This window comes from Passer montanus, unplaced genomic scaffold (assembly GCF_014805655.1).
Source record: "Passer montanus isolate IOZ18808 unplaced genomic scaffold, ASM1480565v1 scaffold6, whole genome shotgun sequence".
In the NCBI taxonomy this organism is placed as follows: Eukaryota; Metazoa; Chordata; class Aves; order Passeriformes; family Passeridae; genus Passer; species Passer montanus.
This window is the reverse complement of record NW_024371037.1, coordinates 9,160,279-9,173,850: the sequence shown is the minus strand read 5'-3', so window position 1 is coordinate 9,173,850 and position 13,572 is coordinate 9,160,279. Positions and strand designations below refer to the sequence as shown.

The 13,572-nt window shown below is 39.2% G+C and overlaps 1 protein-coding gene across 2 annotated transcripts in view; it reads left to right on the top strand.

The window, feature by feature from the left end:
• The window catches only part of MET (MET proto-oncogene, receptor tyrosine kinase), an 86,621-nt gene that overhangs the window by 57,514 nt on the left and 15,535 nt on the right, over positions 1-13,572 (top strand). For both annotated transcript variants that reach the window (XM_039726914.1, XM_039726913.1), the window contains exon 11: positions 7,607-7,825. In XM_039726914.1, the coding sequence (XP_039582848.1) occupies positions 7,607-7,825 (219 nt within the window). The remainder of the gene's footprint in view (positions 1-7,606; positions 7,826-13,572) is intronic.

The window sequence follows — 13,572 nt, the reverse complement described above, 5'->3', positions numbered from 1 at the left end:
GTAAAAAAGAAGGGTTAATAAAAAGATAAAATTTTTTTTTTTTTTTTTTTTTTTTTTTTTTTTTGTCCCTAAGTTGGCACTACACCGTGTCCAAATCTAAACACAGATATGACTACGTGATCTGCTTTAATTCTTACAGGGCAAACATGGCATTTGTCATCTAGTTTTACTGAAACTGCCTTCTGTAAGCTTTTGTCTACACATTTGTGTTGTACCTCCAACATTTTCTTATCCTGTAAGGTTTGTTTAGTCTAACTGAAGCTAAATTGACCTACACTCTTTATGACATGCTACTTACTGTTCGTATTCATCGGCTTATTTCTAATGATCATCATACACTGTTTCCTGAATTGAATTCTAACTATTAGACCTAGGTTTGCTCAATGCATTTTAAATGGTATGTCTGCAAATTTGCAGTCTTTCATAGCTTCAAGGTCATCATATTCTTCATGATCCTAATTTGTATAACATTATGAGTGTCAGGACCTGAATTTCCGCAGCATGTAGTCGTGGCTTGTAATTTAATGGGTTCAGATTTAATCTAAAAATCGGTTCCTTTCCAATGAAACACAGTTTTAAGTGTTATCAAAAAGTCACTTTACTCATCAGCCAGAAAATAAAATCTTTCAGTGAAATCTACGAGACTCAAAATTTATTAGATTTTGAGTAATGTGAGCATAATTATTTCTAAGCACAAAGAATTTTGAAGGAAAAGATGTTGCTGAAATCACGTCTTGAGATTTTGCTTTGTGTAAATTTGTTTGCTTTTTCTGTTCCCCTGTGGGAATATGCAGTATTGCTTCTCTTCAGGCCCTGATACTGCATATCTTGTCAAATATGACTTCTTAGAATCTGAAGAGATTTGAAAGATCTGGAGTTTTAAAGAAAATACACTGTCAAAAGTGACAGGCAACTCCAGGCAATAAACACCATAGAATTTACTCTTTTCCCCAAAATATTGGGGAGCAACCCTGCCTTTGAGCAGTGTTTTGCTTTCATCCTGCCTCTAACCTGCTGTTGAAGAAAGATATGGACTTAGTCAGAATTATCTCCTTTATTCTTTTTCTTTTCATACCATGCATTTGCCAACAAACAAATCTCCTGCCACTGCTCTCTAATCAAATCTCCTGCACTGATCTCTAAGAAATTGCCCCAGTGCATGAGCAGCTGTACACAAATTCATTCTCCCTGCACAAAAGGTGGAATATAACCTCAAATGGATTATAATCCAGAGTGGTTTTCACTTTGACATTGCCCAAGCAATATATTTTTGCTCTATTGAAATTAAAGGCTTCTGGCATTCAGTTGCCTTCTCTGCCTCTGTGGCAGCCATTTGTTCTGCCACTATTCTCTACCTCAAGCATATTTCTAAAGGAAGAGTATTAATTCTCAGGTAGAAAGGGAAGATTTATAAGTGGCAAAACAAGATTGTACTGTGTAAATGAGGAAATTTCTGGTGGAGGATGCCTATGGCTGTAGTCTTACTCATCCTGCACTGGAAGTTCTGGGCTCTCTGCATGGGAGATACACCAAAAACTCCCAACATTTCATCTAGTCATTATTAAAATAAACAATAATGAGGAACTATTTCCACGAGAGATCCAGACCAACTATCCGATTTATAAAGGAGAAGACAGGTTGTTTCCCTGAACAGACCAGGGAAGTGTTCAAGAAGCTCTATAGCTGAGGTTATGTGTCTTTTTGCTTCCTTAGTTTGGGAGAGGATAGCTAAATGAATCATTTTTTTAATTGTTATTTAAGCCCAATTTCTTTTCAGTTTTCTCTCACTAGTCTCCTCCAAGAAGCTGCTTTTGTCAGCATTCAGAAACTCTGGCTCTTGGGAAAACCAAAGCCAGCACTGAAGCACATCCCAAAGCATCAAAGGAAAGTGCAGCTGGGAGGGACCACAACAGCCAAGCATGGCCCACTTCCCTGTGCCAGGAGCAAATGTACCCAGACCACTGCCTAACAGATACTTGTTTAGGCTGTTATTAAAGCTCCTCGTGAAAGAAATTTCACAATCTTGCTTAAACAAGCTTTAGGGAGAGCTGCTCTACCTGCTTACCTAGTGGTTTGGAAAGACTTCTTTCTAATAATTAACCCAAATCCTGTGGCTAATTACCTATCTTCTTGTTTAACCCTCTGTGGATACAAGCAACAGATTATCAGTCTCTCGTGCTAATTTTATATATTTGCACTAAATTATGATTCAGCCTTTCTCTTTTCCAGTTAAAACAACCAAACTAATCCAAATTCTCCTGATAGGTGTTGTTTCCTACAGCTCTTCTCATTCTTTCCCCACCTCCCAGACCCTTTTCCATTTGCCTAGAGCTGGTGGTGCCCAGTTTAAAATGGGTCTCACCTTTTCCTGTCAGCTCTCTGTCCTCAGGTTTTTGTGGCCTAGAGTCCTGATGGAGTCACAGTGTAGGTGGAGGGTCATTTCTGTAAACAGCAGGAGCTGTTGGGGATGCTCTGCATCCCAAAGTCTCAGGGACCAGAGCCAGCAGACATGCCCTGGGGCATTTGCTTTTCTCTGCTGCTTTCCATCCCAGTGGTAGAGGTGAGTGGTATGACTGATGTAAAGGTTTTTCTGGAAGAACTTCCTATAAGAATTGCAGTTTCACTGAGACTGAAAGGTTTTGAGCACAGTATGCCAGCCCCCTGTAGAAGAAGAATTTTAGTTGAGGTTTTCAGCTTTCATGTTTATAGTTTAGTATCTCTGAAAATTTTTCTTCTATAGAGCAAAAAATGCCTTGTTTCCATTTTATAATATTCTTTTCATATTTATTTAAATTTCCTTAAAATTGTTCAGTACTGTGTTCACACTTGTTGTATTTATATTACATTTTATGTTAATACTGTCAAAATAATACATTTTGCCTTCTTTGAATTTATTTCAATGAGTGAAAAAATGTATTGAACCATATGTTTCAATAATTGCAATGTGTTTCTTTTTAATTTCTATTTCATGGGTTCTTTTGATCATTTGTTCTGACTAGGGAAAAAAAGAAGAAATTTAGACAGTGCTGCATAAATTCCTAAGAGCTTTAGAGAATGCATAAGAATATAGAAACCTTCTCACTTCTGTTCACATATCCAGTTCCTGTGTGAGGTACACAAGCAGGGAAGCAGCTTGTTCCCTCCTTTCATTGCCTGTAAAAATACCCAAGACACAGTTTGGAATAGTGTTTGATCAGGAACCTGTGCTGTAAGTCATGCTAGATGACTCTTCTGCTTCTGAAGCACTTGGGAGTAATGTTTTTTTCTTTGAAAGCCTGTAGTTTGCATTGATTCTCCCAAAGTGAACAAGTGGTCATTTGGGGATCCTTTCTCATAGCATTTTTAATATTCCATCATTAACTAATTTCGATATATATTCCCACTGTCTAATCTCTTCTAATAATGAATGTCCTAAGATATGCAAGGCTGCAAAACTAAGAAGAAACATTTTTTAATACATGACCTTCAACAACTGACTCTGTAGCTATGCAAGATCTTCTCTTTCCACAGACTTTTAATTATCTCTTCAGTAAGTAGTTTTTGAATGTTCTTCAGCATTTTTTAATTTTTTCCTACCAGGTGCCATTTCCTGCTGTTTTACAGGAGAATTTTAAAATACTCTAAAATTCATTCAATATTTACAAGTCTGTAAGCAATCCATACTCATATTCATCAAGATGCTTAGAATTCAGCAGTGTCTACCTTAGATGTATTAAATAATGATAAAACAAATTCCCTGTAAAGTGTGGGTAGTGAATGTGTGATTATTGAAGATATTCAGGATTCCCTATCCGAAGATAGGCTTGGATCCTCTATCTCTCTTGACTCCATGGCACAAAGCTGCCACAGAATCCCAGTGAAGCGTTCCCCCACAGAGGGGAAAATTCATCTTTCTTGCTGTGCCGAATCTGTAGCTCACACACATCTCCTGCCAAGAAAAGGGTTTGTCAGGGAAAGGCTGTGTGAAATCACCAGGGTGCCAGGGATGCAGTGCTACAAGGTACATTGACCATCCCAAGACCAGGGAGGAATTTGGACTCCCAGCCAGTGTTGATCATGTTGCGCAGAGGGCTGGCTCTCAGACCCAAGAGCAAGAGAGATTTTACTCTACCTTCCGCTCTCATAATCTGATAGAATAGAGGTATCATCTCTCATGCCTTCACTCAAGGAGAAAACTAAAATTAAAAGGCTACCAATCCATCAGGATCATTCACTGTACCACCAGAAACGGGAGCAAAAGGTAATGAATTTGCTGAAAAACCCTCAGGATATGCTTTACACAGAAAAGTCTTCTGAATGGGCTTCTCTTCATGTTGGACCTGTATTTTGTTCTCTTTCTATTGAGAAATCATCCTTTGGCAAGGATGGCTGGACAGTCTCCAGGTCTGTCTTTAACTTCATTCATCTTTCATTCTTCACTGGAACTCCAAAAGTTTACTTTTTATGAAAGAACAAATTGGCCCTTTTCTCCTTTCTGACAGCTGCAGATCCTGTAATACACATCCAGCTGCCCCTCTCTAATCTGGGTCAGCTGCTGGGAGACCTCTAGAACTCAGAGATCCTCCCTCATACTTTTCCTGTTGTTCTATCAGATGAAAAAGAATTGAATTGGGCACTGAAGTTCAGGTTCTGTAGGTCAGGTTTGAATTAATTGCCTCAAGGGTCATATTTTACAAATGGAACAAGAATACATACCTTAAGTGATGAGTCATATGCATTGTGCAATGGATTATTATTCCCTTTGGGGTATAGCATTTACTTATGCTTGTGAAATGCTCCATAATTTTTATATTTTTTCTTCCTCTTTGTCTTCAGATGTAGATTATTGTCACAAGAAAAATGTAGGCATAGCTTTTAAAGTGAATCTACTTTAAAGTTTAATTAAATAAAAGTTAAAGGTGCTGGGTGATAGGCAGTATCTTAATTGAGAAGGCAATAGATTGAATTAGGGGGGTTTTCTTGGAGATCCTCAATCCAATATTTCTTGAAAACTAAACCGTCATATTCTTCAATTGCTAAAACCAATTTCAAGGTAAAAATGTCATGTCAAATCATGTACCAATAAGGGCATTGCAAATAAGATTTTTCTTGACCTTACCAATCAGTCACATTGCATCCCCTCCAAAGAGTATTATTAGATTTTTATCATTTTCTGAAAGCTTCTGCTTCAGAGACCAGCCTGATAAAGTAAAGTATCTGATTCTAATAGATAGCCACAAACAAAGTTATGAATACCACTGCTATTCATTTAATGGACATCACTACTCTACAGTAGATAAAGAGTCTAATGAATTCACATTAATCAAATAAATATAATGATTACTTGGGTTTATAATTATATATATTTTAGTAATTCTTTTTAAGAATCGACACAATATGATAGATATCTTACCAAATATTCATACATCATGGAAAAGTATGGCTTGATCATCCATTATACTTATGATGCATCTTATTATTTCCATACTAATTGAAATTAATTTCTAGATCTATATCATAGAACAAAGCCTGAGATATGGTCAGTGGTGTATAAAAAGGCATTCAAAAGAAAATCTCATACTGTAAGCAAATGGAGCAAAAATCTGCCTTGTCTTGAGTCCCACAGTGTACCTTGTTGACATAGGGGCTACAAAAATATTTCTGAATTTCTGCTAGGAATATAAATGGGCTGTTAGATACACCCGTGCAAGTCCCATTAGCATCACAGAGAGCTCCACCAAGTTATTTAACTGAGTGCCGAATTCACGGCTCACAGACACACAGGAGCTCTAAAACAAATGCTCAGAATGTTGAAAATGTTTCCCTTGGCAGATTCAAGATTTCACAATATTATTCACAGAAACATGAATTGCTGTGGTGATAACAAAAACCCCTGATTTGCAGATAGCTAATTTAATCCCACTTTTCCAGCTAATGTGGGTATATAGCTGATACAGCCTGAGTGGTTATGTCACTGATTTGAATCAACAAAATTACATTGCATTAATTTAAACTAATTTCAAGGCTCCTTCAGGCAGTATTTGATAATGAGAACAAATTTATTTTGAAAAACAAAACAGAAAAATATGTATTTTGGCCTCTTCTGGATGCACAAAGGTATTCAAGAGCATTGTTGATCTTCCAAGAAAATCTCTTGCAGAACAAATTTAGGATTTATGATGACAAGGAGCTTAGTCCCATTCTTTCTGGGACACACATCAGATACGCTCCTTTATATTTTGTAAAAAAAGAAGAAGTTTGATCTTCTCTCCGGGCGCTGTGCAAAAGGGACTACTTACAGAAGGTTTGTAGAGTTGTAAGAGAAACACTTCTGTGGAGCTAAAGGAACTCTGTTTGTGCCAGAAGTCCTTCAGCCGTATCATTGGTGGGCAGCATGAAAGGCAGGCACAGGGAGGAAAGTACACAATAACAAACAAGGCACTCTGCAGTTTGTGTGGTGCAGCCCAGCACACACCGTGCCTGCCACTGGGGTTTGTACATGGGCTGCTGACATTACAAACAAAGTACTCCTGTAGAAACCTTCACAGTCCAGACAAAGCTGACTCTTCTAGAGCACCATTAATCTAATTAAAGATTAGATTGTTGTCTAAGGTGGGTCAGATTAAACCCACTCTAGATGAGCTGTTGTCCCTCTGTCAACTGCAAAGGCAGTTCAGATGAGTCCTGCATTTTGTACTGGATCACATCTCCATAGCACAGAGCATCCTCTGGAAGGTCTTCTCATCCTGGGGTGCACCAGCAGCTTTCCCCCACTGCAGGCTGCCATGAGGAGTAGTGGCAGAGTGAAGGGCAGGTGTGACTTTGTGCCTGTTGTCAGACTGCTCCTGCACTGCAGTGAGGGAACATCTTATCCCTGCTGGTCTGAGGTACAGTGCAAAGCATGTCCCACAGGCAGCGCTCTCAGCAGGAGCTTGCATGAGCCTCGGCACCAAGTGCCACACATCTGGGGCCTTAAATATACATTTTTAGAAAGAAGATACACTTTGCTGAGCTTTTGCGGCCCAGAATCCACAGTGGCTTTGGCTCTAAGCCCTTTCTCACAGAGTCCACAGTGCCTTTCTGGAAACATAGTATGTTATCTGCACTGTGGGTAAACAGGGCTTTACTTCTGTTTTCCACTGCTCCAGTTAGTATTGTTGGCTTTTACCAACAAAGGGGTCCTCTGGCCCCTTACTATTGCTTTGGTAGTGAAAAATAAAGAGAAATCTATGTTGCAGTCACCGTGACAGGCTGGGTAACCTGAACTATGGCTGCTCAGTACACCAGGCTAGCCTCCTGATGGTCCTTGGCTTTGGAAATCATTTTCCATTAATTATCTGCAAAATATTTACTTTAAAAGTGCTGTGAACAATCAGGCCAGGAAGCTTGTTTACTTGAACATTTCCTCAACAAGAGTGCAAACAGCATTGACGTGAAGTTTTTATACTTTTCTCCCGGCTCTACATAAAGGCTGTGTAGCACTGATCAAGATTTTGCTTTGGTTATAGAAGAACAAGACCCCTGGTGTTTATTTTTTCGATATACGTGTATTGTTAAAGAAAGTTGCATTAATCAGTGACTTCCTCTGCATGTAGATACTGCAACTGCCTCTTTTTTTTTCTTATAGGCATGTAGCCATCGCTCTAGCTCAGAGATAATCTGCTGTACAACACCTTCACTGAAAGATTTCAATCTCCAACCACCCTTTGTGACCAAAGTGTTCTTTATTTTTGATGGTGTCAGCTCCCTGTACTTTGATTTTGATTACGTAAATAATCCTGTATTTAAGCATTTTGAAAAGACAGTGTTCATCTCAAGAGGCAACCAAAATGTTCTGGAAATTAAGGTAAGAAATGCTGAAATAAGTTTTTCAATTATTCTCAAGTGCACATCAGCAGCACAGCGTGGAACAGACGTTTTGATGCAATAAAGGAAGCCCCGAGGAAGCGAGGGCAGAGAGAGCACTGTGTTCAGCACTGCATTCATCCGAGCCTGGTTGTCACCATTTAAAAGAGGCAGAGCTGAAAACAAAGATATGTGTACCAGGGTGGTTGTTGTCATCGGGTGAAGTGGGAGAGGGGCATTCCTTGTCCTCATGGGAGGACGATGCTGCACCAGCTTCTGAGTGCAATAGGCTGTACCACCAGTTCAGGATTAAACATGGCCAGCAGCCCAGAACCTGAAATATGTGGTCTGTGTGTAAGCCCTGGCTCTTACTGTCACATGGTTATGTGTCCTTCCTCACAAAATATGTGGTCTGGCTTCTTTGGTTCTCTGGAGCTGAGGGAAACTCTGGCCTGTGCACAAAGTCACTCATGAGGATCAGTCACTGCTATAACCTAAATATTTATGGATCCATGAAAAATGCAAAGTTGATGCTGAATGTCTATTCAAAGTGCACTGAGAATAGCCTACATAGCATTGAGAAGCATCTCTTAGGAATTTGGGGTCCTCAGCAGCACAGGTCACTCCCTACTACAGTGCCATGGAGAAAGTTAAATCCATTCTGCGAGAGTCCAGTTTCTTGAAGTCTCGTTTTTAGTGAGTATTAAATAAAAAAGGTATAAATATGGGTATTTCTAGTTTACAGTGAATGCTTATGACAATTTTTTATTTGTTATTTACATAGATATCTGTGAATACTTATCACATTTTTTAATTTGTTATTTACATAGATGTCTATAACTTAGGTAAAATATAATTTATAAAAATGTTTTATGGAAGATAATCAGTCTTAATGCTTAGGTCATTTCTTTGTGTCACTCCTGCATAGCTCTGTAAGCCAAAACTTTTCCCCCATCACAATGAAGAAATCTTGTCTTTGAATCCAACACGGTCCAGTGGGCCAGCTTCTGGGCTGCAAGAAGGATTACTTCAGAGTTCCCGTCAGCCATGCTGAGTTCCAGTCAAACTCTGCATATTAATCCATCTCTGCAAAGTGTTTTAGGCAAATACCAAAGAATAATTGGTCTGATTTTTACTTTTTACATCGTTTTTTGTACTTGGAGCTCTTAGCCATATGATCACTTCTTTCTCAATGCAGAGCAAATCTCTTGTTCAGTTATGGAGAAATGCTAAAAAGAGTTCTGGTGTGCAGGTCAACAGATCTGGGAATATATAGCTGCTGCATGGCTCAGTGCCTCTGTGCAATGACAGCAGTGTTTTCCAGTATTTTCCAAGTCATGCATATCAACCAGTTGGAAAGAGGACTAATTTGGGAAAAAAATCAGAATAATGTAGATTGGAAGGAACCTCTGGAGGTCTTCATAGTCTAACCCCATCGCTCAAAACAGGGCTAAAATAAAAATTAGGTCAGGCTGCCTATGGCTTTGTGTAAATGAGTTTTGAAAATCTCCAAGAATGGAGACACTACAGCTTTAAAACACTCAGCTCCACTAGCCTTGCATGGTGTATCTTATGCTAGAGCTCCCCTCCTAGCTCAGTGACCCTCTTCTGTACTTCATCTAGTTTGTCAGTACGTCTCTTTTTCTGTGGGGTTCAAAATTTGACACAATTCTCACAGTTCAGCTCCAAAAATGCTGACCAGAGCAGAACAATCACCTTCAATCTACTGACTTTGCTGCTGCTAAAATGTGTGCTGAGCCTTCATCACTAAAGTGGCATACTGCTGCCTAATTTCACATTATAGTCCAGCATATCACTCATTTTATTAAGTCTGATATCATCTGAAAGCTCAGACAGTACACCCTATCCCTTTGTCCAAGCTGTCAAAAGATCTTAAGCAGTATTTGTTCCACTATCAGCCACTGACAAATAAAGATTTGATCTCTGTCCAATCTGTTTTGCACTCATTTTATATACCATCCATCCAGTCCATACCATGCTAAGTTGTTTTTTTTTCATTGCTAGGAGAGATTGTGTTGCAAAACTTGCTAAAACCAAGGTCTGCTTGTCCAATGCTCTCCTTTCATCTAGAGAGCCAGTCCTGTCCACCTAGAAGGTTGGGCAGGCAAAATACACTCTTGGGAAACTTGTACTGGCTGCTCCCACTCATGTTCTTGTCCTTCCTCTGCCTGGAAGTGCATCCATGAGGACTTGCTCTATAATCTTCAAAATTAGTTGTTTTTTTAACTCTCTACTTTGCTTACTCTTTTATTCTCTCTGAAGAAGTCTCTAGTGCTGTGTACTGCTGGGAAAAAAAAATTGTAGATAAGAAAGGCTGACTGAGGATTGTCATAGTGACAACTGACCAAAGTCACAATTTTGTAGTATTGATCTGTAGTGGTGGCACCCAAGGCAGATGTCTCCCTAAGCCTGATGTTATTTCCTGGCAATCAGCTGGAGAACAGCATTAATGAAAGGTGGTCTGCTAGAATGAAGCATGAACAGGCACCAATTTAACATCTTCCTCTAAATAGAATTAGTTATAGTGGGGTGCTTCTATCAAACTGTGAGACAACTTTCATAAACTATAGTCAGGAGCCAAAAGAGCATTACAAGCCATATTGGCAAGACTTTCCCCTTGCCCCATACCCACATTCAAAAATACACACACAAGTTTACATGCCTCATGATCATATTCTGTGGAGTAATTAAGCAAGCTCAGCATGAAATTAAATGGCAGCTTGCTTCAGTGAACAGTCTGTTCTACCAAACCAAAGTTCTTTTATCTCTTTCTTAATTAGTTTCAGAGGGGCAGAGGGTGCTTTTATCACAAGTTTTTCAATCTAACTAATCTAGTGTGACATATTTGGCTTTCACCAAATGACAGTGGGTACCAATTGAAATGTTCTGTTTGGTTTCCCCTGATGACCACAAGATGTTTTTGCAAGAAAATGTTATACACAAGAAAACATTATGTTTTTTATTTAAAACACAGTCAGGGCACTGTGTGCCACAAATGCCAGTCCTCCTTTTCTTTAGTGCCAGCCTCTCAATGTCCCACATCATCACTGTCTTGCTCTGCCAGCTGTGTGGCTCTTTCAAGTCTCTTGGTGCCCACCATGCCCCAGTCGGAGGGGTCATGACAGAGTGGTACCAGACAACTCTCTGCTTCAACACCATGAAGACACCACTTCAGAAGGGCTCCCATCTCCTTTCCCAACATGGAAAGCTGTCAGGGCAGGAGAAATTCTGGTGTTTCACTGCTGAGTCTGCTGAAAAGTAGAGAGTCCACCTGCTGCCTCCCCCAGAAGCCACTGATCCAGACTTGCAAGCTGGGCAGCTGACAGACAAGAGCATCCTAACTGTGAAAAAAACCCAAACCCCCCAAAAAACCTTAAAAAAAAATAAAAAAAATAAAAAAAAACCCACCAAAAAACCCTAAGCAACAAATAAATAAGAAAAGCACCTTTCTTCAGTTAGCCCAGAGGCCTGGTCTGTTCTGGGGTTGTGATTGTGCACTAAGATGGTGCATGGACTTTGTGCATTGTTCCAGAGGAGGCCTAGGCATGGACCACCAGAAACTAAAGTATATTTGCAAATATAAATCTTCCACTAGAGAAATACATAGCCTAGTTGTAATTCAATGTGTAACAACTGTCATGCTATACAGCACATCTTGGCTGTGCTCTGGCACTTCTGTCTTAAAACTCAGAGTAGGACAAGACTTACTAAATTGTCTACTCTATTCTTAAGCCAGTGCAACACTTTCTTTATGAGACAATCCTAAGGAAATCTTCTTGCCTCCTTATAGGTCACTCTATTGTCACTCTTCTTTCACATTGCGTAGGAAATTTTTACTCAAAACCTGGTCCAAGTGACAGCAATATGGAAACTGTGGTATTTTGAGCAACCTGAAGAGGAACCTCTGCAGCTGCAGTAATTCCTCATTTTCCCAGGTCAACCTGCTCACTCTGCTTAGGAGCCTCAAAAATGCTTCTGACACCAGTCTCAGAATTTCCACACCTTCTGCTGCTTTTAGACCTTTACTAAAACCAAGTTTTTCCCATCTCTCTAAAAGTTGTGAGATGGCTGTGCTATCAGATTGGATTGCAACAGCTACCCACTACAGCTTGAAGATTAACTTCTCCAGCTTGCATTCAAGGGCATTGCTCACCAAGAAGGGGGTAATACACGTTTGAAAAGAGGAAATATTTTTTCTCAGTTCTCACAGGAGCCAATTTCCTCCTTTTCCTAAAATTGTAGGCAAATTCTGTTGTCCCAAGAAAAGCAAACCCACTGCCGAAAGCGTTTTGAAACTCCTAATATATTTAGACATCATAGTGAATATATTTGAAACTACAATATATTATAAGGTTGTCATCTTTATAACTGGCTAAAGACCGCCTTAGGAAATATCAGTATGATTTTTTTTCCCCATTTTTGCATCAGTTTTGGTGGAGAAAAAATTCTAGTCTTTGGTGAAGAAGAGACCAATCAACCACACTCTCCAGGATAATATATTTATCTTGAAGATGGAAGAATTAAATTCAAATCTTACGAGGTACATCACTCAGAGGAAAGAGATGGCTCACAATCTGCCACAAGTCTCCAAATGAATAAACAATAAGCATTCATATGCTCCCCAGCCCAGAAATATTTTATTACTTAACACCAAACAGAATGGCTTTGACTAGACAGAAGATAGAGTGCAAAATGGACTTTTATGGCCAGCGATTAAAAAGCATTTACCTGGGGCGTGGCTTTGCCATCAAAATAGGACATTAAGCTGGCTCTCCTATACATTTATTACAGTTTTCCCAGGGTTCAGTCTCATTGTGAAGCAGATCTAAAACATATGCCAAAGTAAGATTATTTTTTGCCCTTCAGAATGGGATTCTTGTCTTCTTTCCAATATACAAGGCTTCACAGTGGTGTCAGCTGTGATGCCTTCCTCCCTTCCCGTGGAAAACTCCCAGATCCAGCCCATATAAATAGACTGTATTAGTCCCATACTCCCTTTTCCCCTTCAATCCCACTTAATATACGCCTTCTTTCATCTTGAGCTGGGCTGTACATGAGCTAGGGCAGCTCTTACACAGAGATTCACCAAAGATGAATCTCCGTGCTTTCCTGAGCACGAAAGATCCTAAACTTGGTCTTTGGATTCTACTGTGACAATATCAGAAGCAATAATTTCTCATCCAAGTCTGGGATGTGAGAGCAGGTTTTCTGGGTAAGAAGTGTACTTTTCATGCCTCATCTTTACCAAGGTTTTTCCTTTTTGGTCTGTGGAACATGATTTTAACAGACTTGTGTATTATTTTAATTAATTACTTCTTTTTGAAAGCTTCATTTCTGCTACCATAACCACTTGCAAAACAAAATGTTTGAGATGCCTTTTGCTTGTGGATAATATAATGCCAGTTTTGTGTAAACAACAGTGTTACATAATGTGTCCTTTCTTGAACAAATTATGCAAAAATCTAAACAGGACCAACAGGATTAATCCCTCAGACATTTAAAATTTCAGAAGTCTGTATGAGCTGTATGAGCGACAGCAGATTTTATCTGTAAAGTTTACCATCCTACACTGGCCCCTCTGTCAAAGTAGCATTTACATGAAATAAGCCTATACACGCAAATTGAGAGAACAGTGTAAATTCTCATTAGTCTTTTATTTCACAATTTATTTTTCATTAAAAATATTTTCCAGACTTGTAACTACTTAACTTTTATGAGATGGTTATG